The sequence below is a fragment of the Lepisma saccharinum genome, chromosome 2, assembly GCF_977018435.1.
Source record: "Lepisma saccharinum chromosome 2, izLepSacc3.1, whole genome shotgun sequence".
Lineage (NCBI taxonomy): Eukaryota > Metazoa > Arthropoda > Insecta > Zygentoma > Lepismatidae > Lepisma > Lepisma saccharinum.
The window spans coordinates 86,170,323-86,194,968 of record NC_139230.1 but is presented as its reverse complement, the minus strand read 5'-3'; the positions used below and the strand labels follow the sequence as shown (position 1 = coordinate 86,194,968).

Here is a 24,646-nt window from a genome sequence, read left to right as displayed (position 1 = left end):
TACTCGACTTTTTTTTTAAAAAAAAAAGAGAAAGAAAAGATGAGCACATATTTAATTTAAATTACTCCAATATTTCAAATACAAGCAAAGGAGTATCTCAGTAAATTACAGTTAAAGCATGTTATTAGTATTTTCTTTTAAATGGACAAAACTGCCAGTCAGCTGCTATTTTGATAATGCAATACATTACACCATTATTCTTTTTTTCTGGTTTTCTAGATTATAATCTAATATTTCCCCCTCAAGTAACCATGCTCTTAGTTGCAATCAGTAATAGATACTAATAAGGTTTTTCTTAAATGCAACAATGCAATAGAGGTTCACACAACCACTGTTCTGATGTGCCTCTTACAATTTTAGATTTATTCACTCGTTCTTACTGCAGTAAACATGTTTTTCGCAATTGCAATGAAGCATGTATTTAGACAAAATAGCATTTTCACTATGGTTCAAGGAAGGAAATGCAAATACAAAAACTATTAATTGAGTTTTTGAACACATCCTTTATCAAAATTGCAAAGAAATCAAGTGTAATTTGTAGCTTGCCAATGTTTCTTATGCATTTACATAATACATTAAACTTAGTCCACTGTTCTGTTTTCTAAATTATCACAAAAGATACATCTTATTGCCCTTGAGAAATACCAAATTTCATATAGCATCTTTCCTCCATAATAATTACATTCCAAAAAAGTATTTCCTTTCTTACCAATGATGTTCATGTTCCTATTTTATTTTTTACATTTAGCCATCACTTGAGTTTTACCCATAATTATCTAAGATACTCCTTTCCATGTAATTTCAAAAAGATAAATTCTTGGTGTATATACACTTAACTACAATGCAAAGTTATATTTCTTTTTTAGAAATTATCTAATAATCACATTCTATATACATTTTTACACAGTAGGACAAGGTAAAAAAGGTATAAATAGAAAAAACAACAACTAATGCTATTCTTCAATGCTTTGGTTCTATTCACTGCCACAACGAAATATGTTTTACAAGTGTTCATGTGAGTTGTATACTGAAAAACAGAATCTTACAGTCTTCAAGAGGTGGTCATGCCTACACAGCAGGCTGGTCTCACAATGCTAGTTTTTAAACACAGAACTAGCTGCATGCTGAGTTTCTTTTTATATATAGACAAGACATCCTCCTTACCTACACAAGCAGAAATGGGTAGTTTGGTACTTTCTGATTGAAAGTGGTACTAATTGTACACACACTAAGTACAGTTTTACTCACCTATAGGGAGTTACATTGTCTTGTAAAACTACTGCATAATCAAACCAAATACTTCACAGGCTTACAGGTTTGCAATGATGAAGTGTCACCAATCCCCCATATCAGTTATCAGTTATTTGACCATAATGATCTACATCCATGGTTGTGGGCATGAAAGGTTCAGTGATTTGTAATTATTATTTTATTGTTTTGGGGGTTTACACTCCTACTGCAGTGTCTTTGAATTTCTTTCCTCTGATTTACACTGCTCTAAAAGGAATGCATCAGTTACTTAATCACTAAATACATTCTAAAATGCAATATGCACTTTAGAAGATGTGTTTATGGTCTACAAGATGCTATGAACTTCTCCTTGAATGTTTTTTGTTTTGGGTTGAATTTGTAATATTATTATTTTAAAAAATGCTTTCAATTAATTATTTCCATTTGTGGAAGAGAAGCTGCAGCATCTTAATTTGACACATACAAAAATTCACAATGATATGTTATCAAGATACAATTCACACCAAAATAAAGGCAGGAAGAAAGAAAAACAAGAGAATTATTGCACAGTACAGACTTAAATGCACATGGCAAGAACCCAAAGACAGCTCTTTACAATTTCTTTTAGATGTGGATACAGAGTATTTTCTCTTTATTACAAATTCCTCCCAAGTGAAGATTGAGTTTTAAAAACTCAGTTTTGTGACTAGAATAGATTCTTAGGAGGGGTTCATTATGCTTGTTGCTTGAAAAACTTTACATGCTTTTAGTTCTTGCCATCGTAGGAACCGTTTGTACATTTTGTGCAGTTACTTAACATATTTCTAAATTAGTCAACACACCATTCATAACTCTGTATCTTACAATAATAGCTAAAAACAGAGTAAACAGTGCCCAGGCCCACATACCTTGATCAGCTGAACAAACAAGCTACTCACAAGATTAGTGAGATATTGGGCTTACAGTAAGTACAGAGTGAAGAAATTCAACATTGTCAACAGAATACACCAATGAATCAAAAGCTCAATGTTGTTTTGTAATTATTGTTCATATTTTTACATTGAGCCCCATCATAATTAAGTAGAAAAGAAGATTACAGTTGCTTTGCTACAAATCAAGTATGCTATAAAAATGTAAAAATCTGTGCATATCTACTAGATAAATCACTATCATGACTCAGCAATCATATCTAGTCCTCAAATATTGCAAAGAGATTTTTAGTCCAGACCAAGTCATCAAAATTGAAAGTCAAAACAGTGGTCAGTACTGAGTCATTTACAGGTAGTACCATTTACCCTAAAAACAGTATTCAAACACTGTGTAATGAATTTGCAACTTAGAAAAATCACACTATACTAACACAGGAGACAATAATAACACTATATTTGTCAATTAGACAATCCAAAAAGCACACTTTTATTTTTGCATCTGATATAACCTCCGATCAATCACACATAGCAACACTTCTAATGTGTTGGCTACAATGTGGGTGTGGGCACAAGATGAATAGTTTAAAAACCTTCAAATATGTGCCCTCAATAAATCAATAAATACAAATAAATTACATTAACACTCCAGACAAATGTAAGTGAAATAAATAAAGTTACTACAAAAATAATAGCTTCAATTGCTGGAATGTATAACAAGGAGATCAAGATGTGATACGATATTAACAAGATGCCTGGGTGGCCAGGTGAGGAAGTTGACTAACACCTAGGACACACAGCAACACACATAAAGGCTATTGCTCTGTTATTAAAGTGAACCTTCACGACAAGTTCTCCAATGGTTTTCTTCACCTTTCTCATTAACCTCATTTATCATCCCACCCAACCAGTCGCATTTGACGTGAGCAAGAACATAATACATTTTCTAAAATATATATTATATGTATGTATGTGTATATGCATATATATAGATAAATATATATGTACATATATGCATTTTAAATTATGCTTCTTCTCACTGAAAGTCATGAATGAGATAATACTTATTACTAAAATATAACAAAATCATGTCATGCTTAATCTGTCATGGTGACTAGAGCAAACAATACTTCTTTAAGGAATGTTTATGTTGAATAAACCCGCATATGTTGATTCCTTCACAGATTTTGTCCTTAAAAACTAAGTATGACTAGAATAAACAACAATATAGAAACAAATAAACTACTAAAATAAGTTGTTGGTAATATTTTCAATAACACCAACACAGATAAATAAATTTTGACTAGATTCTATCAATAATTTAAGGTCCCTGCATTGACTAGACTAAATTTCCAGGGTTTTATAATCTGAGATCATGGAATGGTCATTTGTCCTCTGCACATATCACCCCTGGTACCTTTGATGCTTGACGATAGAAAGTACAATTGTCCATGGTTTATGTGACACCCTTCAAGCTAAATCAGCATCTTTAGAAGAACATTGCTTTTGTATATATGCATATGTATACCTGTATATAGAAATATACACTCACACATATACATGTATATGCAGTCCTGATTCTTGGAGGTTAGGAAACTGACTGTTTTAAATTTGTATGCAAACCCCTGAGATCAAAGTTATTTTCTCCTTGTACTAATTATATTCTTCTTGTCTTGATAGGAGAAAGGTCAGTTTTCATCTTAGCTATTCCAAGATTATTCTAGAAACTATAACTTTACCTCACTCAAAAGTTTTTCTTTGCCTCCAAGAAACAAAACTTTGCCATCAAAATTTATTATATTATCTTTTGTATTAACAGCTGGTCACGAAGTGTAAAATACACTTTCCTCCAGTCTAATTTTGTAGGGGGGTCACAGCTAAATTGATGACTCGATATCACACATATTATTACACTTGTCAATATGTATTTCAATGTCATTTTTCCCCCTTTGTAAAATCACCTCACGTAATGATCTTTAGAAGATAGTTCTCACTAGTCATCACAAACTTTTTTTCTAGAGGGAAAAATATCCTGTCACAGTTAATCAATGAATATCAAATCTGTTTTAAGTTCATGAGTTAGGTACCACAGTGTGGGAAATGCGTGTTTTTCCCCCCATGAAAAAACACTGATGTATTCATATAACACATGTTCGTCTCTTATAAAAATGTCTTTTCACAGGAACACCAAGTGGTGATGTTGCTGTTCACGCATCGGATAGCTTGCATGGTGTCACAAGGCATCAGTGGTATGCACCTGAACAGGCTGCTGAACTGAAGCCACCTGAGCAACCTGCCCTGGTGCTACTTGAACCACGGTGGTGGTAGCAGGGGTCTGAGGTGCAGAGGTCTTTGCTGGTTCTTCATCTTTCCATTTATCCATCGATCGTCTTCGAGCATTCATGAAGAAATTGCCAACTGTTGTAGGTTCCAGGCCAAGTTGTCGTGCAATGGTAACTTGCATTTCTTTCGAGGGTCTTTTCGTTTCCTAGAAGAAATAAAGTAAATAAGTACACAGACTTAAATTGCCTACATAGCATGATTATAGAAAGTAACCATACTTACCAAGTAAGTAGTAATGTCAAAGGAGCACATTGGCTTACATTAATTATGATAGAGAAAAAATTTGCCTTTCACACTTTACTTATGCATTAGATATGTTGAAGTGACAGTGTAAATGGTAAAGCATTATGTTAATATTTTTATTTTAACTGGAAAACTTAATGCTGAAGAATATTTTACTATCTGCTCTGTATAAAACTATGTTAACTTCTAAACTTATGAGATTTTCAGTTCAACATAACAAATTGTACCTCAAGATACCAAATAAAATCATCCACATATCCAAACAAATTTTTAAATGTACAGTTAAGAATAATGCATGAATTTACTACATTAGTTTACACATTATAACTCAACTTTCACAAATTTAAATTATAGACAGAATGATTCTAAAGGAATTTGATTGACTTAAAATCACACAACCACCTCAAAAATGGGAATTTGTTGCAGTTGATGTACATCAACATTTGATCATAATTTAATCGCTAAGTAATTAACAACGAACACACAGTGAATTCAATTCACCATACTACCTCATGCCTCATATTCCTTTAAGAACAATTTAATGTGATCCAACATTCATTATGCACACTTCCAAATTACAAATTATATGATATACATCACATCATACGGAATAATAATAGATATTGTATAAATGTATCGAATCATCCATTTTGGTGCTCTCATTACTATTCCAAGTACTATCTATCACAGTATTAGTTGCATTGTATCAAATTTTTATTGCTTTATAATTTCAACATTTCTGTTGCCTCTTCATTATAAGAGATTTTGAAAACACATAGTATTATTTTCTCAAAGATTAAGTAGAGGATTAAATTACATTAGAGGAGAGAAATAACTTTGAAACATAATAGGAATCTAATCTAGATTTCCTTCAAGAAAGTTAGATGCTCTATATTTCTTAATAAGAGCACTGGGCCCTTAGATTTTCAGCATACTTAATCAACTAAACATTTAAGATACTCAAATATGAATTCAGTTTACAACAGCATATAATTTAGGGAGAAAATTGCTTGAAATGAAAGAAGAATGGAAGAGGGATATGGGTTACGATAGTGTTGTCATCTCTGTTAGAATCACTAGAATTCCACTAGGATTGCAGCATGTGGGGGACAGTTGTCCCAAATGTGCCTAAAAATATCAATGCATAGAAGGACAAAGCACACAGAAGATTCAGATCTTATATGGAAGGGGGTTGGTGAGGAAGGGGAGGACACATAGGTATGTGTTAGTGACGAAAGTGAACATGAAAGTGACCATGTGACTAAAAGTGAACATGATACTGCTTTGTTGTGAAGTATTTAGGAGCATGGGGGACAACTGTACACCTAGCATGTGACTGACGTTAACTTTATAATATTACGTTACTTAGAAAGTACAGCAGAAAAATTACAGTTGATCTTAGAACAAAGACCAAGAAAGAATGTTCAGCAAGCATTCACAGTATAATTCATGGTGTATTTCATACCTTAACACTAAAGTGGAGGGAGGGGTCAAACTGACCACTACCTTCATTGTTTCTTTAATATCTATCCCACTTTTCTTGTTCTTTCCTCGGAATTTTGTGAATTTTCATTGTTCTTTGTCATTTTTAAGATGGTATATTGAAATCTACAAAATATAAATTCTTTGTGTTAAATTTCATGTTATACCCCTAGAACAGTGGGAGGGGTCAATTTGACCCCTGTAAAGTTTCAGTTATGTGTGCCACAATTTCAACGTTGGGTTGTGGTTTTCTGTGTCAACCTGTCTTTAGAATGTTCCCACTTGTCACAGTTTACATGTCATCATGTAGGTAGTGTTCTTGGACCGGGAAGGACGTCTCCAAACATGTCACATTAAGTAGCAGTTTCTTGTGGTGAAATATTGCGTATTCTGGAGTGTTCAGTTGTTGATGACTATAATTTTATTTGTAATCAAAATGTATCATAAACCACCTAAACACCTTGATTATAATACATAAAGCACAGAAAATAATATGAATTTATAATGTTCCCATTCTAAAATAATTAGAAATTTAAATGCATTTCTCATGAGGGTCAAAATGACCCTTTTCCGCTGTTCTAGGAGGTATCCGATCCTTCGCCGTTCTAGTGTTAAAAATAGTTAAAGGGTTGTGGGACAAGTGTACTACACATGCCTATGTATGTTGCAGAAAATCACATGCCTAACTCAGGGTTAAAGGTATGAAAGAGAAGTATATGAAAATACCTGTTATTTTCCTGATTCATTGTGTCTCTTTTTAGTGTCTACATCATGATAGCTGGTATTATTCTGAAGTAAAAGTCTTGTAAATAATCACATCAAACCTGAGACTCAATCATACACAATGCCTTTTAGAGGGTAATATGCTAATCAAGTGCAGAAAGAACCAGCTATACTGTTTAGCTTGGTATGCCCTGTAAACTGTGAACCTTAAGACTAGAGCTCTTAATCTAACTGGTCACATTAAGATTTTTACATGATGACTTCAAAACATGTTGTATAAGTAATTGGAAAATTCAATTAGCAGTTTCTGTATCTTGCAGACATGTTCATTATAATTTTTGGACATTAAATAATAACATGAATGGAAACCACACTAATGAAACATACACACATATTAGGGTTGAATTTACACTAGCATTGATGCAGATTTTCTAATCCATTTTCATAGACACTAGTAATGATACTACATACATTTAAAAATGTTACTACATAGATATTCTATTACAATTATACCATATCAATCTACCAGAGTTTTACATCAAAATATTCATAAGTTCATATACGAGATAATCAGAATATAAAATAAGAAAATCATATTTTCACACAATACTAGTCAAAAAAAAAAATTGAATTTTGTATAATTTCTATTATATTTAAACTCTGCAAAGTGTTGTGCAATGTTTTAAGGACCCCATGAAATACCCAGATTCCTGGAAAATTATTGGCTGGGATCAGTCATTAAATTTAAGGTGATAATTTCCAGTACTGATACCACTAGTATTGGCTGATACCAATACATTGGTACAATTGCTCTGCCACATAATGCGCTCCAAGTGTTTCCTTTCACTTATTTTATTTTTCCTTCAATTTTCTTTTATTATTACATTTACTTCAGGTAAGCACATGAGTGTTATGTTCCTTACATTATCTGTGATTGAAACTAAAGTGTAGTCACCTAAATTGAAACCACCACATACTTCTGAATGAAAATTATGTACTTCAAAATTGGAAAATTATAAAAAAGTAATAAAGAAAGAGATGCATTGTTTATTACTCAATATCCTGTCCCATGAGTCTTGCTGCCAGTATCATTATGAGAGAATTTAAATGGCCCAACTGCCTGGTTTTCTAGGTACTCTTGGACTTTTTTGTAGGGATACATCCAAGACCAAGTGTACCAAATTTGTGTGAATGATATTGATGATTTGAAGATGAGATTAACCAATGCCATTGCCATTGTTGACAGGAAAATGCTAAGTCGAGTTTGGACAGAGTTGGAATACTGATGAAATGTATGTGCCACCAAAGGTGAACATGTTGAAGTGGATAGAACAGAATAAAAATAAGAACAACTTTTTGAGTTAGTGTATCAGATGAACTATAGTATGTTCCTGTATGACAATTAAAAGTTCTCCTGTTAAATTGTAAAGATGCAAACAACCTTTATGTATACTGTCTATGAAGGGTCAAATTATTGTAGCACCAAGATATATGTGTGTTTATGCAAGCAAAATTATTCAAACTAGAGGCTTCCTCATGATTCAAACACTTGACACTGCCACCACTGCTTCCAGGCAGAGGTACAAATATTGCAGTGTATAAGTAGGAGGGAGGGCTTACAGGATTATTCATAGCAGTGGGTGTCTCTCTTAAGAGGTGTTACTGGCACCAGAGTACACCTTTTTTGTCTGCTAATGCCTGTGCTAGGGCACAACTCAGTCTCAGTGGATGCTTTTAGAAACAAGCTTGAAGTAAGCTTGTTTACTTGACATGACAAGCATTTTTCAATTTTAAAGCAAGCTTAATGTGCTATCTGGCCTGATGACAGTGGTTAAGGAAGTATAGAGAAGTGTATCCATCTCTTAGATGGGGGATTTGCATGGGGTCAGCAAACTGATGTTCTGGCTTGAGTCAAGCCCAGACTCTCAACTTTCTACTGATGGCTTTGTTCTAAACTGTAAGACCACACCCTTACATATGAATTAACTCCACCTTAACTTAATTTGTTTCAATAAATAATTTCTCAAAGAGTTACAATTAAAATGTCATTAGATTTCTGCTGTTCGAGTCATGGGAATCTTATTTGCTGGAAAAAAGGTAAAGTTAAAAGATAGTTAAAACTACAAAGTTTGGAACACATACATTGAAAGCAATGAGTGAAAGATTAGTTAAACATACTGTGAGTGTTAACATAAGTTAGGTTGAACCTAGGATTATCAACAGACTAACTACAGTCTAATTTCTATGCTCAAAACACATAAGCTCTTTCATACTCTGGAAGCAAACACCTGCTCTTCCCTGCCCCACACCATCAAAGAATTTCAACTTAAAGTGCTAATTACACTGTTGACAATAAACAACTGGAAACATATTAGCTTCAATGCCATCTACAGTAAGAGATTAAGAGTGAAATGTTCACTGGCTTCCAATTTTGCACAAGACATGAAATACATTAAGTGGAGGTCTTTGAAGAAAAAAGGGTAGACCATGAAGAAATTCTTCCTTTATAAAGTTTCTGAGCATCCTCAAGTCAGGCAACAAATTCAATTATATGTAACTTTTGCCATATAGAGGCATTGCTATCAATAACTGAATACTAGGATTAATAATCATTTGATATTTGTAGCAAGAAGTGAAGGACTGCAAATGATAAGGTTGGAAAATAAATAAATCATGTGAAAGATCTCACTTATTTTGATGGACAACACTCATCCAGTTCATTTAAGGAAAAAGTAAAGGTCCAACCTTCCAGCACCATGAGGTATATCAGGGGTGTAAAGATAGTTTCCCACACATTCTTGACCTTGGCCATAGTGGAGGGGGTGTGATCAGCACCATGCTCTGTCTGCCTTTACCTTTAAGGAGATATCGATTAGAGGCTGGATGAGCCCCAGAGCAGTTTCATGCATGGACATTGCTAGAGACATTCCCACCTTAGCTCAGGTCCATGCATTGGATTCTTCTAGGGGGTTGGGCAGATCCATAGGCAGATAGATCTAGATTTTTCACAGTTGACATAACTTTCCAGACTACTGTATAATGATTTAACTTGCTAATAAATAAGTGTTATACTTCAACTTCGCAAGTTAATCAAATGATTACTTTCAGCTTCTTCCAGGTTTTGAATGCTTTTAAAAAACAATTTGTGTTTTCAATTACATTCTCACTTCTAGCCTGGTTTTCCTGACTTTTTTCAGATATTCCAGGTCAGGGGCAACCATGTAAATTAATTATCTGAAGGATATGGGTGAGATAACTGTCTCTACTGGCGTAATATTGATCGCATGGTGTATTTTTGCTTTTAGAATCTTCTCCAACAGTAAAAATAAAATGCCAATGGTAACCAAGAAGCTGATGAATAGGGTTGCATACACATAGGATAGAAAATGCCATTTTCAATGGCTCATAGCATTGAGTAAAACATTACCAAGAAAATGTGTTAGCCTTGATGTCCCCTACACACTGTGAAAGTTGTCAGTGTTGTACAGTCACACTCCTGTGTATTTTTGTTCAACAGTGGCATAGCAACAGATCACGAGGCCCTGGGCAAGATTAGAATGCAAGGCCCCCATCCATTGTTTAAATTTGAGATCTCAATGTGAATCGATAGAAAATCAGGTTGGCTACTCACTGGGAATTCCTTGAATTTTGGGAATTATGCATGAATTATTGGCTCTGGGAATTATACTTGAATTCTGCATGAATTTTTCTCCGTAGATGTGAAAATTTTCAACTTTTATTAATCAAAATTCCCTTGAATTTATACATATTTATAAATGCCCTGAAGCGAGTTTTTTACAGTTTGGCTTTTATTTTACCCAAGAAGGAAAAGGAAGCTACTTGGAAAAGAAAACAGAATTCTCTCAATCCATTTACTTTGTTAGTGTCCTTTGCAGAACAATCTATCTTATAGACCAAAGATTTTTGCGAGATAAGATATCTTGAGTTTCGATTTTTTTTAAAAAAAATTAGAATGAAAAATCATCGATTAGTACATCTCGTAACATTTGTGACTTGTGTTTGTAGATTAATTTCTAGTCTGAGTATGTAAAATGGCAAATGTAAACTTCACACCCTAAATTAAATATTTTAAATACGAGGTTTGTCCAGAAAGAAACCGAACTTTCAAATTTGCCCAACAATGAAACAACCCGTATTGTTAAATTACTAGTGCCATGTTGAGGGATCCTTTAGAAGCATTATGTCATTGAGGTTACCAGAATGCATTGTTTAGTTTTCATACTGTGAGCCGTTAAGTGAAGTTGTGTTGCATAAATGTGGCAATTTTTTGGTACACAGAAAATGAAGATACTTGAAGCGCAATGCGTGTGCGTCAAATTTTGTTTCAAATTGGGCAAGACATTTACAGAAACACTTAAAATGTTACAAGAAGCATATGGGGAAGAGTGTATGAGCCAGACACAGTGTTATGAGTGGTATCAGCAGTTCAAAACAGGTAGAATATCCATTGAAGACAATGCAAAACCTGGACGGCCGTCAACACCGTGTGATGACAGGCATGTTGAGCAAGTGCGTGCTGTGGTGCTGGAACCATCATGACAACGCACCCATGCATTCAGCACTCCATATTCAAGAGTTTCTCGCCAAGCACAGTACTCCTGTTGTACCCCACCCTTCATATTCACCTGATTTTCGCCCCTGTGGACTTCTTCTTGTTTCCCAGGTTGAAATCCACACTGAAAGGATGCCGACTCCAGTCCATTGAGGAGATTAAGAAAAATTCGCTACGTGAGCTGCAGGTTATTCTCCAAAATGATTTCCAGAATGCATTCGAACAGTGGAAGAAGCGCTGGGAGCGCTGTATTAGCAGTGGAGGACAGTACATTGAAGATTATAAAACCGAATAGGCTGTGTGCAAAGTAAATAAATTTATTTTGAAAAAGTTCGGTTTCTCTTTGGACAAACCTCACATATATATAATTTAATTTAATTGAATTAGAATGTTTGAATATATTGGAATCACAGAGATCCTTTATATTGTTAGTATATTTGTGTGTGTGTGTGGTGGTGGTGGTGGTGGTGAGAGGTGGAAAATACATAAGGTTGAAAGAGGGAAAACATCTGCTTGTACCCTTGAAAACCGGGAATTATACTTGAATGTTATCACGGTTCTAGAGTGGCCACCCTCAAAATCTTCAGGGATACATCAGCAATTTATCATATTTAAATAATGATAATAAATTACTGATGAAAATGATATTTAATAATTTCACTCACCCTAAAAGTGTCGTTCTATGTTTTCCAGGAGCTGAAACCTGAAGCTGTAGGACAGGCCCATACCCAGCGGAGGAGCCATACATCCCCTCAAACTATGAAATATTATAATGTGAAGATATAAAAACCTTCCATAATAACTGACGATTTTTCAGATTCTGCATGAATTTTGATTTTGTTCTTGCATATATCAGTGGGTTGTTTTGGGCAGAAAGGCAGGCTTCAGAAGTCTACAGTCTAAAACATTGAGTAATTCTTGTTTTATAACTATTGATCCAAGTCTACAAGATTTAGTTGCGGCAGTCCATTCTTTTTAATCCCTGTCCCGACTTTTTTCAAACTGCAGTAGTGTTGTGAAAATGTTCCACTTTTTTTGTTAGCTCACATTTAGGCATGTTCTTCATTTTAGTAATCATTGCTAATATGTATAATTTATTATATAATTTTGTAACCATATAATTATCTTGGCTGTTCAATGGTGCTGGTACAAGAAAATTAAAAAGAAAATGAAAACAATGTTAACTTGCAAGACACAGTACAATTTGATTACTTCTGAGAATGGAATGTAAACAATAAGCACCAAGCTATACACCATGTAATAAACTTTGTCTGTAACTGACTGTGTTGCTGATCATTGGATTGGGGGGGGGAGGTTCTATCAGTGAGTTGATTTTTTCCGTTACTTTGGACCATGACGTTGCAACTCTACAATTGTACAGCCAATACCAAAGATAATAGTAGGCAAATTGTTCATAACTATTTTCATTCTGTTTTTACTCTACATCTTGTGTTGTTCTAAGGGATGAAATTCTGATGATACAAAGCTGATGTTGACATCTATTTAGTGTCTATTTTGTATTTCAACTCATTACCATCACACTGTGGAAAACAGACTGAATGAAAATAGTAAAGGACATATTACTTTTCCTGTTGGGTGTACACTTAGCACTAGCTGCAATACTATCAAAACATTGGTGGTCACATCTGATGCTACAACAGCATTTTGCTGACCACCATGATGGAGTGTTAGCACAGTGCATCTTATGCCATGGGCCCTGAGTTCGAATCCCAGGCTGGGCATGGGTGTTCTTAGTGAGTGTTCCCTTGTCAATTTCATCATATCATCACTCATCCTCATTGTCGCGATTAGCCAAAAAAGTCAGAAAGTAAACGCAAAATAACCTTACTAAACCAACAGCAGCATTTCTGATCTTCCTTTGCTCCACATTTTCGGATCTCCCCCCAAAGAAAATCTTGGGTAGGAGCATGCTGTAGGAAGGAAGGCAAGAAACAATGCAAGCATTTAAATGCCTCATGCTTGCTTCCTGGCAGTTGGAGGTTCTTTATTGTAAACTTATTAAAATTATTTAAAAATATAATGTCAAGAGAAGGAAGATAATACAACACTGCTTTTTATTCAAGAAAAGATGAAATGGGTGAAAATGTCCAAGCAAGTCATCATGAAATTTTTTGTATATGTTTCAGATGATAAATATGACTATAATTTTTACTTTTTTGGGCTTTCTTATGCTTATGTCCCACCTGCCTGTATGTTACGCTCCTGATTTAACATATTCATTCAAATTATAATGTTTAACTAGAATTTAAAACCAGATGAAAACAGAATGTTTTAATTATATTACCCACAAAAATTAGCCTTTTCCATTTTTTCTCACTTCTATTTTACTATCAACCCTATGGGACACAAGGCCCCGGGCAGTCACCTACTCCTTGCTACACCACTAATGTTCAAGGCAATTGCAAGTAGAAAAGAACAAAAGTCACAGTAAGATATATTCTGATTGACAGAATCTCTTAAATAATATTCTAATTCAGTTCCAAAGTGTTTGGGAAAAAATAACGGTATCTTCTAAATGTACTTCTGGCAAATTTTTGAAAAAAAAATCTAGTAAATCTTCTGTTGTGAAGTAGATTCTTCTATTTACATTATATTCATTAGCCCTAGTCCATTCTGTGACTGGTGAAATCTACATAAATTATTTTTTTATCCTTCTACCCAGTAGTGGTGAAAAGGGACCACTGACCTTGTGGTGTGGGTGGAGCTAAATGCCCCCCCTCCCTTTTATATGGTTACTTTTGAACTGCAGCCCTTGTTCCATAATGTAAAGTGTATACAAAATTCCCCTCTGAAAATTAATGTGAAGCATTAATGATTATCAAAGAAACCATTCATTAATTGAGAGGTTCCTATTTCTTTGTCAAAAGTCAAACAACTGTTTTTGACTCATAAAAAAATTCAGAACAATTTTAACAATGCACACGTAGTCTACAGAATGACTTACATAACCAATATAATGTCTATAGCAGTGCAAGAGTCTCCCTTTTAGCAAGTAGTGTCTGAGGTAGACACTGAGACGAAACCAGTAGGGACATGAATTAAAAGGAATGGAATGTCTCAATCAGATAGCCTTATATCAATGGTTGTAAAACTAAAATTACCAAATATTGCAGACTGCTGCCTCTATTCACAAATATCCCATTCGCATATGAAAGTACAAAATCGAAATTCTTGCAAATTTGAATAACTGTCAACATAAGTTTCACATTTTATTTTATAGCTCGAGGGAGGGGGGGGGGGCTGGCCCCATGCCCACCCCACCTTGAGTACGGGCCTGCCCTAGATTGCCTACCCTAGGAATCGATCTCCAAGCCATATCGACTGGATCAACATGCCTTCATTCAGCTAGGGAACAATAGCAAAAAATTACAAAAGTGGGAAGTGAAAATGTAACCACATACCATATGTGTACAGAATTCTCTGATAAATGTAAAACAAGTAAAATTCATACACTTGTCATGATATAAATGCAGGAAATTAGTATTATCATATAAAATATGTACCAATATTCAGTAAACATATCAAACTTGTTACATCAGGCACATTATATAATTGTTTACATTGTATGAAACAGTTCTTGCAATTCAGGAAACAAGGATGCAACTCACAATGATCTTTTCCATCATTGTTTGATCTACAGGAATTTTCATTTTTAAATGTTATACAATCAAATGGCACAATGTAATTTGATTTGCCTGTCTATAAGGTGAAAACAGAAGGTATAGTTTCTCTTTTGATGAACTACAAATTTTGACAACTCAGGTTGATTGGTTCACATATATTAGTAATTTATCAATGATCAACAGAGTTTGTTTTACAAAACATCATAAATCTCATTAAAGAAAAAAGAATGAAGAAAGCACAATACATGTTAAATGCTATATCAAGAACTAGAAATATAATTTTGTTCAGTACCACATTTTAAAGAATACCTATGCTCCTACAAGTAAACATTATTTACTCAGATTATTTTTAATCATAAGTACAATGTAATATATATAAAATGAATACTAACATTGTTTGGCATCAACAACTACCAATTCATGTCATGATTTGTATATAACATTAAATGTAAAATATTTATACCACTCGATATGATATACTTAGAGAATATACATATTGAAGCAAGCAGTTTTATCCATATTTTCATATTTACAATAGTTTCTTACTTCATATGTATTTAATTTGTATACCATTTATTTTTGTTTGATCTTCCCTTCCTCCCCCAATAGGATAACCCGATAATTTACGCATACAAAAATAGCACCATGCATTGTAAATCAAGTAGAAGTAGGGCCATGATCAATGGACATGCCTTTCAAGACTGTATTGTGAGTACATTGTGGTTCTGTTCGACAATAAGGTGTCACAGTTGAACAATATAGACTATTCTTTATTAATACACACAGTGCTTGATGTGGAAATTGTAAGCCAGGGAATGTTTGCTTGAGCCTTGAGGCTAGCTGGGGGATTCTCCCATGGTTTTTAACATGGTGAAAATGAGATACTTTACTCCATCCCCCAGCATCTCCCCACTTCTAGCACTGAACACCCTCTAAAGACACTATGGAGGACCAAGGTGGGCCAATGCAATTCCTTCAAAAATTCTGTAGATTCATATCTTCAACTATTTGGATTAAGAAGAAAAGTATTTAATTATATTTTGTACATAATAATACTTTATGACAGTATAGTATTTTATTTTCTTTCAGTGCAGGAAAGTAAAGTGCCAACCTCCATGATGAAATGGTTAGCACAGCATGCTGAGACTTCAGGGGCCCTGGGTTTGAATCCCAGCCTGGGCATGGATGTTCTTTGTGAGTGTCCCTTCATCAATTTCATCATATCATCACTCATCCTCATCTTTGCAATTAGCCAAAAGTGCCATAAAAGTGTAGTTAAATAAATTAAATCAATCAGGAAAGAAGAATATATACAGTATGAAGAGTCAGACTAGTGAAACAAGTTATAATATGTTTGGTTTCATGGCCACTGATTCCACCACTTCATTCTAGACTTACTTTGAAAAATTGTTATCTTGCTCAGTAGAAGGCAAACAAGAATAAGTTATATGTACAATATTCAGCATATTCATGTGGTGAAATTTCAATACAGTTGATACATATACCATTTTTGATGATACTTTCAGCAACAGTGGATTTACAATTTGTCAGTAAGTAATTTATGAGAAGTCTGTCAAGGTTCAGCTCGAGAATAATGTTCATGGTGTAACTTTCCTGGAGAAGTAATGATTAAATAGAGCAAGATCTACTGACACTGTTGTCAAACAAAAACAGAAAAAAAGAAGTTGTTTCTATATCAAAGTGAATCACTGAAATGCAGCAAAGTGAAAGAGAATTAAGAGGTAACATTTCTTTTGTAAACCTTTTTACAGGCTTTTCCAAAACTGAAACTTCAAAGACATAATTGACATTCTGCATTAGATACAAGATGTATGAGTTCAATGGAGGGAAACCATCAATTTGGTGTATTTTCATTGTTGGATTATTTACGCTGTCTTTATGGCTATGTCTTAATGTCATATCTTAATGGCTGTAATGATAGTCTGTGAGTTGTTACTTGAGTCAGTACAGAATTGCTTTTATATTTTTTTAAAATAGAATAAACTGATGTTACTTAAGTGAGAGAAGAGGTAAATAAGTAATCTAAAATTAACATTTCCTAGGTGAAAAAGTTTACAGAAAGCTACAAAGCATCATTTACAGAGCTGTAATACAATTTACCACATCCATTCCAGATGAACATCTTTTATCCAGTCTCCATTACATACAAGTGAATGTACGAGATTGTGTGTGTCTACCATGATAGTTGTATGCAATGATTGCCTAATAATCACTGCCATTAAGAGAGCATTTTGAATGTATTTTCCAAAATATATATGTATACACACATATGCAAACTGATAGGCATTTTGCAAGCAATCACTGCCATATGATATTTAAATTTACACAAGGCAGAAATAACTAACGATTATGGAAATATAATGTTACTGACAGCCAGTAACACTTGCCCTTATATAAAATATTCTGCTGTTAGAGAAAATATTCGATGTTAGGATAAAAGATGTATGTTCAAAAATTGGTAAGATTATCACAAATACTTACACAACACCAGACAGATTAACAATATATCTTCTAGAACAAGGCCATTACAAAATATAACACAAATAATGAATAAAATATGGAAACCCAATAGATTTATCAAAATAAAATTTCAGGTATCACCTATGCAATTATGGCAGGGGGTTGAGATTAATTTTCTGGCTGAATGTTTGAAAAAACATGTATGTGTGTGTGTGTATAAAGTAGTTGTTAACTGCAAGAGAACAATTTCAACTTCGAGGAATTATTATGGAAATCCATTGTTTTCATTTGATTTGATTTATTTTACTTCGCTTCTTGTGCCACTTTTGGCTAATTTGCGAAGATGGGGATGAGTTATGATATGATGAAATTGATGAATAGACATCACAAACGTCCATGCCCGAGTCAGGATCCGAAACCAGGACTCCTGGCATCGCAACGTGATGGAGAATCCATTGAAATGGTGCAAGTCCCTCCATTTCTTTACAGAAGCTAAACTGACACAGCAGTACCTTAAAATTATCTTGCTATTACAGAAGCTCCAGCATTAGTTGAGAATTGTGTACCCATAATTGTTTAGAGCCACGGTAGCTCAGTCGTTAGGGTATGTGACTACCATGTGAGAGACCCGGGCAGGGGAGAACCGGTATTTTTTTCCACCTGTTCAAGTTGCTCCGGCACCCACCCAGGGTAGTATAAAGTGGGTACCTGGAGGAAACTCTGGGGGGGGGGGGGGTAAAGGCAGCCAGGGGCATGGTGCTGATCACATCACCCCCACCTTTGACCATGATCAAGAAAGTGTGGGGCCCTAACTCCACACCCCCTATACGCCTTCATGGTGTGGTGCAAAGCACAGGGGAGTACTTTATTTTACTTTTTTTAATTAGAAGGATTATGAATTTTGAGCTTGTTATGGATTGATTTTTAGTGTTATCTGAAATAGGGGGCGGGGAGCAGCAAATATAATTTGCATTATCCCCTTCCCTCTTGTGTGTGTTGTTGGCTGAGAGGGTATTTTTAATAACCAGTAGCTAAATGTTATCCAAACATGATTCTTTCAAAGGAGAAAATTTCCACAAACTAGACTTTCTTTTTCACAACATACATGTCTAATAAGACAAACGATGCAAACTCAAAACTACTAGACTGATGCATGTTGTTTATACAGTTTCTTAGGTACTTGAAATCTCAATATGTTGTTTATGTAGATTATCTGATGAAATTGGATGAAAGAGAAAACACTATGGTTGAAACTCGAATGCTGAAACTTTGGAGACGAGATTATGACCTGACCACCCGAGACTCTCAACCTCTGGGAAAATTACTTAGTTTATTAATTTGATGCCTCCTGATTAACTATGTAATGTTAGCAATGATGTGCATGTTAAAAAGCTGAATATTAAATTATTGTTCAAATGTGTTTGTCATATTCTGTGAGTAGTTACTTGTACCTAGTTCAGAATTAGTTTTATATTATTTAAAAGTAGAATGAAGTGATGTTTGTCTTAAGTTACTGAATTGAGGGAAGAGGTAAATAAGTTATCAAAAAGTACATAAACCATTGTGCTTGTGTTAATGACAATTTTGCCAGATGTGTTGCTCTTAAATAACAAAAGATAAATTACACCTTGTATGTTTAGAATAAAATTGCAAGTAATTCAGTATCAAGGGAAGGCAAACTGTCTTACGAAATATGCATAATATCTGTGTTTCATAATCATTTCTTTAAAATTTAAGAAATTACATTTAGTAACTGTTTGTGATACATTGATACCCCTCCCTATATCATATCTAATAATTTAATATGTCTGCCAGAAATAAAACATTCTGTGAAAAGAGATATTGAAAATGTAAACAGAGCTGTTTTTGAGAGAAGGACTAAGCAGGGTCTAGGATGGGTCATATTACCTCCTCCCCTTATGTAATCTACAGAACTGTATGCAATCCTACTATTACCACCTAGGTGGCTGGCACACTGAGTGGGTGCCACACAATCTCAAGGTGCTGTGTTGTAGCCATAGCCTTGTGTTTGTTCTTTCATCTGAAAATAATGTAAAGAAGTAGAAAAGGGATTTTAAAACTAAATACAAACAAATATAAAAATACTACTATGAACAAAGTAGTTGATAGTGCTACTTATTAGCTTAGCATTGGTCTGGATGAGTCAACTTTTTGTTTTCTATTTCTTGGTGTTTTATATGTATTAGAACTTACTTAGTCTGAAAATGGCAAAAGTTTACCCTGCCATGTAAGATGAGGTTAGACAACTTGCATGCACTTGTAGAGCCCCATGAACATTCTGTGTGCTGTGAGTTTCCAACCTACACACTGCACACCAAGGCCTCCTGCCTTGCTTGCACTATTCCAGCATTGCCAGTGTTTGTGTAAGTACACAAAATGCATGTATTTTTGTATAATTGAATGATGTGTGGTTCTTGTGTGGATTTTTTATACTATAAATTATAAAATTTTATTGGAAATATTGTTTTGTTTTCGTTTTTACCCATTTAAAGGTTTTTCACATAATTGGAAATATTTCATTGAAACCTCCTGTTTTTAATTCTCCCTCTCCCAAAGTGGAGCTCTTTCTGTCACTTCTAAAATATTGCCTCAGCATACGCAAAGAAACAAATGACAGAAGGAGAACGAGCAACTTGAGCAGGACAGATGGTCAAAAACAGCACAAGATGAAACTTCCAATTTTGTAAATTTTTCAGAGCTAAACTGGATAATGTTTCGGCATGTTTTAGCCAAATGTAGCAGGAAAGCAACATAAAATTAGAAATATACAAATATAATAACACATGTTTTATCAAGTTGTGAAGAGCCTGGCAAAAACACATTTTCAAAACACAGGTCAACTTTGACTTACTGGGAATTAATGTCTGTGCTTTACTCCCCCCCCCCCCCAACTACCCCATTAAGACTCCCTCAAGAAACAAGAAATAATTACCAAAGTAAATAATGTAAGAATTATTTGCATAATTTGAATGATTAAAATGCTAAATTTGTTCCCAATATTTCAGATGAAAGAACAAACACAAGGCATTGTCCAAGCTCATATTTTATCACTTTCAGACTCAGTAAGTTCCAATACCTATAAAACAAAAAGAAAAAAAATATTAAAAAAGTCCCATCCAGACCATTGCTAAGCTAATAACTAAGTAGCACTATTAACTTACTTTGTTCATAGTAGTATTTTTATATTTGTTTGTATGAACAATAGTTGCTCCTAAAAGTTATGTCCTGCATCAACAGCCACCTGCTAATCATAGTGCTATTGAACAGGTGGAATATTGGTGCTTTGTCAACTGGAGTGTGCGTGTGTAAATTACTGCTATGAGTTCCACATGTGTGTTTGAATTGAATTGAATTGTTGTTTTAAGTCCACTTTATGCACAGTGAGGCTAATCAGGACTGGACCTACAGTTTAAAGTGGGTATTGAACCTGGGACCTCTTGATTACAAGGTGACGATGTTACCACATGCCATCTAGGAAGCCCTCACATGTGTGTTTGTGAGTGCTCTTTCACTAATAAGGCTAGTTGCCCAAGTCTAATATAATATTTTCTTAGAGTTCAGTACTTATGAAGTTGTGTAGTCTTAACTATTTTCTACAGAAGTTCGGATGTGTCTGCCTTTAAAAACAAATCTGATGACAACTGTGAAGACAGATAAAGTTACAAAATCATTTTCTCAATTATAACAATCTCATGTTACTGTTACTATAGTTACTTTCATTGGAGGCTGTTCATCAAAAACAAATTTCAAATGCATTTTTCACAATAGATGTGTATTTGTCTCTTCATACTGAAAATTATGTTCCACTAAAAGAAACATACAAAAATTTGAAAATGATTCTCAATAAAAGTAAATATTTGAAGTATGGATGATGTGGTGATCTGATGGTTTCGGGCATCATATTGGATGACAATCTGGATACACAAGAGTGCAATGTTTTTCTTTTCTTCTGTGAGTCAGACAGTAGAGCAAGAAATATACTTTGGATAAGAAGGCACTAGTCACTACAACAGCAGTGGAATACAGAATCAAAGAAATCACACATGAAAGTTTAATAAATCAAGATAATATTTTACTTTACCTTCTTCTTTTTAAATTGGTGTTAAAGAATCAGCTTGTAAAGGCATTTGACAAAGGGGGGACAATGTTTCAACTTTATGTGTAGTAAATTCTCATCACTAACATATGGGAAGGTAAAGGAAATTATCTTTGTAGCAGTGGCATGCCCAGGACTTTTGCAAGAGGGTATATGATCCTAATAGGAGGTTAAGTCTTTTTAAGACAGTCCTATTTCTTTTGACATTTTTTTTAGGAATATGGGTCAAATAGGGAGAAGAGGGGGGGGGGTGCATCACCTTCATCCTCTGGGATTCCAAACCTGAAGTTAATGAAGAATGAAACCTTCGAAGCAATATGACTCAAGCTGAACATGAGCGTGAAAATCATTTCAGAGTGCAGTAGAGAGATTTCTGGGAAGCAAAGGAAATTGTTGAAAATATGTTAGTAAAATTTCAAATCTTAACTTGCACTTTTTACATTGTATGCTTGATTACTTCCAGAAAGATCTAAGATAAGTGAGTGAGGAACAAGGAGTAAAGTTCTACTAAGATATGGGACTGATGGAATGAAGATACTGGAGATGCTGGAGCATAACTATAATTGCAAATTACTGTTAGATATTCTGCAGAGAGGCATTATATGTGGGTCACAGAAAAATTTACCCAAGTTTGGAGAATAAAGTATATAAAAAATAATTGGAAATATAAAGCAAGGTCTAATTCTTCCCTGTCGCTATGAAGTGTAATGTTTTCTTTTAATGTTAATTTTGCTTTATTACTAGATTTCTTATTATATGTTGCTTTTTAATTTTCCTTTGATTATCAAAATAAATATTACTATTGAATATAGTAAATTGTTTTCTTTCTGTTTCTGTTTAAAAACTTCAAATATGCACTCTTATAATATGAGTAACTCCACCGTTACCGGTCTCAAGCCTGGATGAGGAAGGAGGACGTTTGGAGTGAGAGGCATTACCTCACCCTGTAAAACACAAAGAGCAGAACAGCTATGGTCACTGCAAGCCCAGAGGCAGAGAGGAGGCAGCCCTCCACTGGGCTAGAATGCTGTAGGCCAATCCCCTGCACATTTGAAGCCACAATGATTAAAAGAAGAACAAGAGAGCCTGACCAATCACGATGACAACAAAGTGGTGAGGGGTTCAATGAATCTTGGAACGTGGAATGTGAGGGTCTAAATGGAAATGAACATGAACTAGTAAGAGAGATGAAAGAACAAAAGTGAAATACCTGACACTCACAGAAACAAAGAAGAATTGTAATGGAATTGAAGAAATTGATGAAAACTTCTATTATTCTACAGTGGAGTAACAAAACAAGATAGAGCAAGAACAGGAGTGGCATGTACGTATGATATACAAGGATGGAGACGAAAATATCAAGGGATGGAATTTTTTAAATGACAGAATAATGACAGTAGACATTTTAGAACAGAAAGAAGTATTAACTTTAGTGATAGTATATGCCCCTAACGAGGATGAAACTGGACAGAAAAGATACAGATGAAAGACTTGGGTTGCTGCAGCAATAAACCAAAGCAATAAATGCCAAAGAGTTTGTTAGTTTATTACTTAAGGCAGGGGTTCAAAAACTTTTTCGTTTCACGGCACCCTTAGTGTTTCAATATTTATCTGCGGTGCCGAAGTCCAAATGTAGGCCTATATAACACTTGCAACAGTCAGTTAATGTGGTTAGGTTGCTTGCCTTAAGTTAAAAAATTAACTCATATTTCAAATTCAGAAACATTTACATGTAAAGTAAAAAGTAATGAATAAGCACATATTTGGAACAATCATATCATTTCAGTGAAAATATTGGAACATATCGTGGTGCCCATGTAAGCCAGCCATTGAGCACCCCAAGGTGCTGCAGTGCACACTTTGGGAACAACTGACTTAAGGAAATATGGAAGACTTGACAAGGTCTATTTAAATGCAGTTAACAGTACACTGAGGAGGCATCCAAAAATGGGATTAGAAAGCCATGAGGCAATGAAATGAGAATTCTCAACAAACTATGCACCTTTAACAAAGATAACAATGACTACATTTCCATGACAAAAACAACCAGAATTTACACCATGTAAGGTTACATGCTAAGCGATCCTTCAACTCTAAAAATAATAAAACATTGGAGCTAGTGTATAAATACAGTTGCGTTTCATTACCTTACATTGAACAAAATGTTTTAGTAGCAGGAAAATATATATGACACATTTTCTAGAAGCATGGTTGGCAGCTAAAGTATAGCAAGTATATACTGTACTGATGAAATTATAGTTTTCATACAATATCCTCTCATAATAAAGAAGACATGAACATTATTTACTTGCTGAAATATAAGCTGATTAAGGAGATTAATACATCATTCATGTTCTCTCTTGTAGTTATCTATTGGACTGGTGTAAGAGTTCAGTTCTTGAAAGTCAGAAAGAAACAGCAATGGGTCTCAATGTACTGAACAAGTGTTACCCAGCAAAACCTGCTTGACAGGCCCTGGCCCTCAAATGGCTGTTGTGCAGTGGAGTTTGAGAGAGATATATGAAATGAATCAGAAATCAGACATAGATGTGAAAGATTTGGCAATGAATTACAGAGTTCTTGTATTTAGTGAAATATGTATACAGCTGTTAAGTTCATGTTCTCCAAACATTAACTGTTGCACCAATCAAACAAATTGACATATTACAGGGGTTACAATTGGAATAGAATGTATGGAGGGGAGGGAATAGATTACCACATTAAGCAGGATGTTAGCTAAAGCTAATCATCCAATAATCATATTCTTAATGCTATGTGAGGAGGGGACAGTTATGAATTGTAAAGTGTTTTGGAATGACTCTGAGCACATGAAGGTGATAATGAAAAGCTTCTACATGCAATGCAAGGAAGGGTAAAGCAGGAG

General features: G+C 34.5%; 1 protein-coding gene across 3 annotated transcripts in view; it reads right to left on the bottom strand.

Annotated features, from left to right (window-relative positions):
• Window positions 1-963: 963 nt before the first annotated feature.
• The window catches only part of onecut (homeobox protein onecut), a 387,872-nt gene continuing 364,189 nt past the window's right edge, over window positions 964-24,646 (bottom strand). For 2 of the 3 annotated variants that reach the window (XM_083117475.1, XM_083117476.1), the window contains exon 4: window positions 964-4,644. In XM_083117475.1, coding sequence (XP_082973601.1) covers window positions 4,390-4,644 — 255 coding nt within the window. In that variant the 3' untranslated portion in view covers window positions 964-4,389. The remainder of the gene's footprint in view (window positions 4,645-24,646) is intronic. The other variant, XM_083117477.1, reaches the window with a different exon arrangement.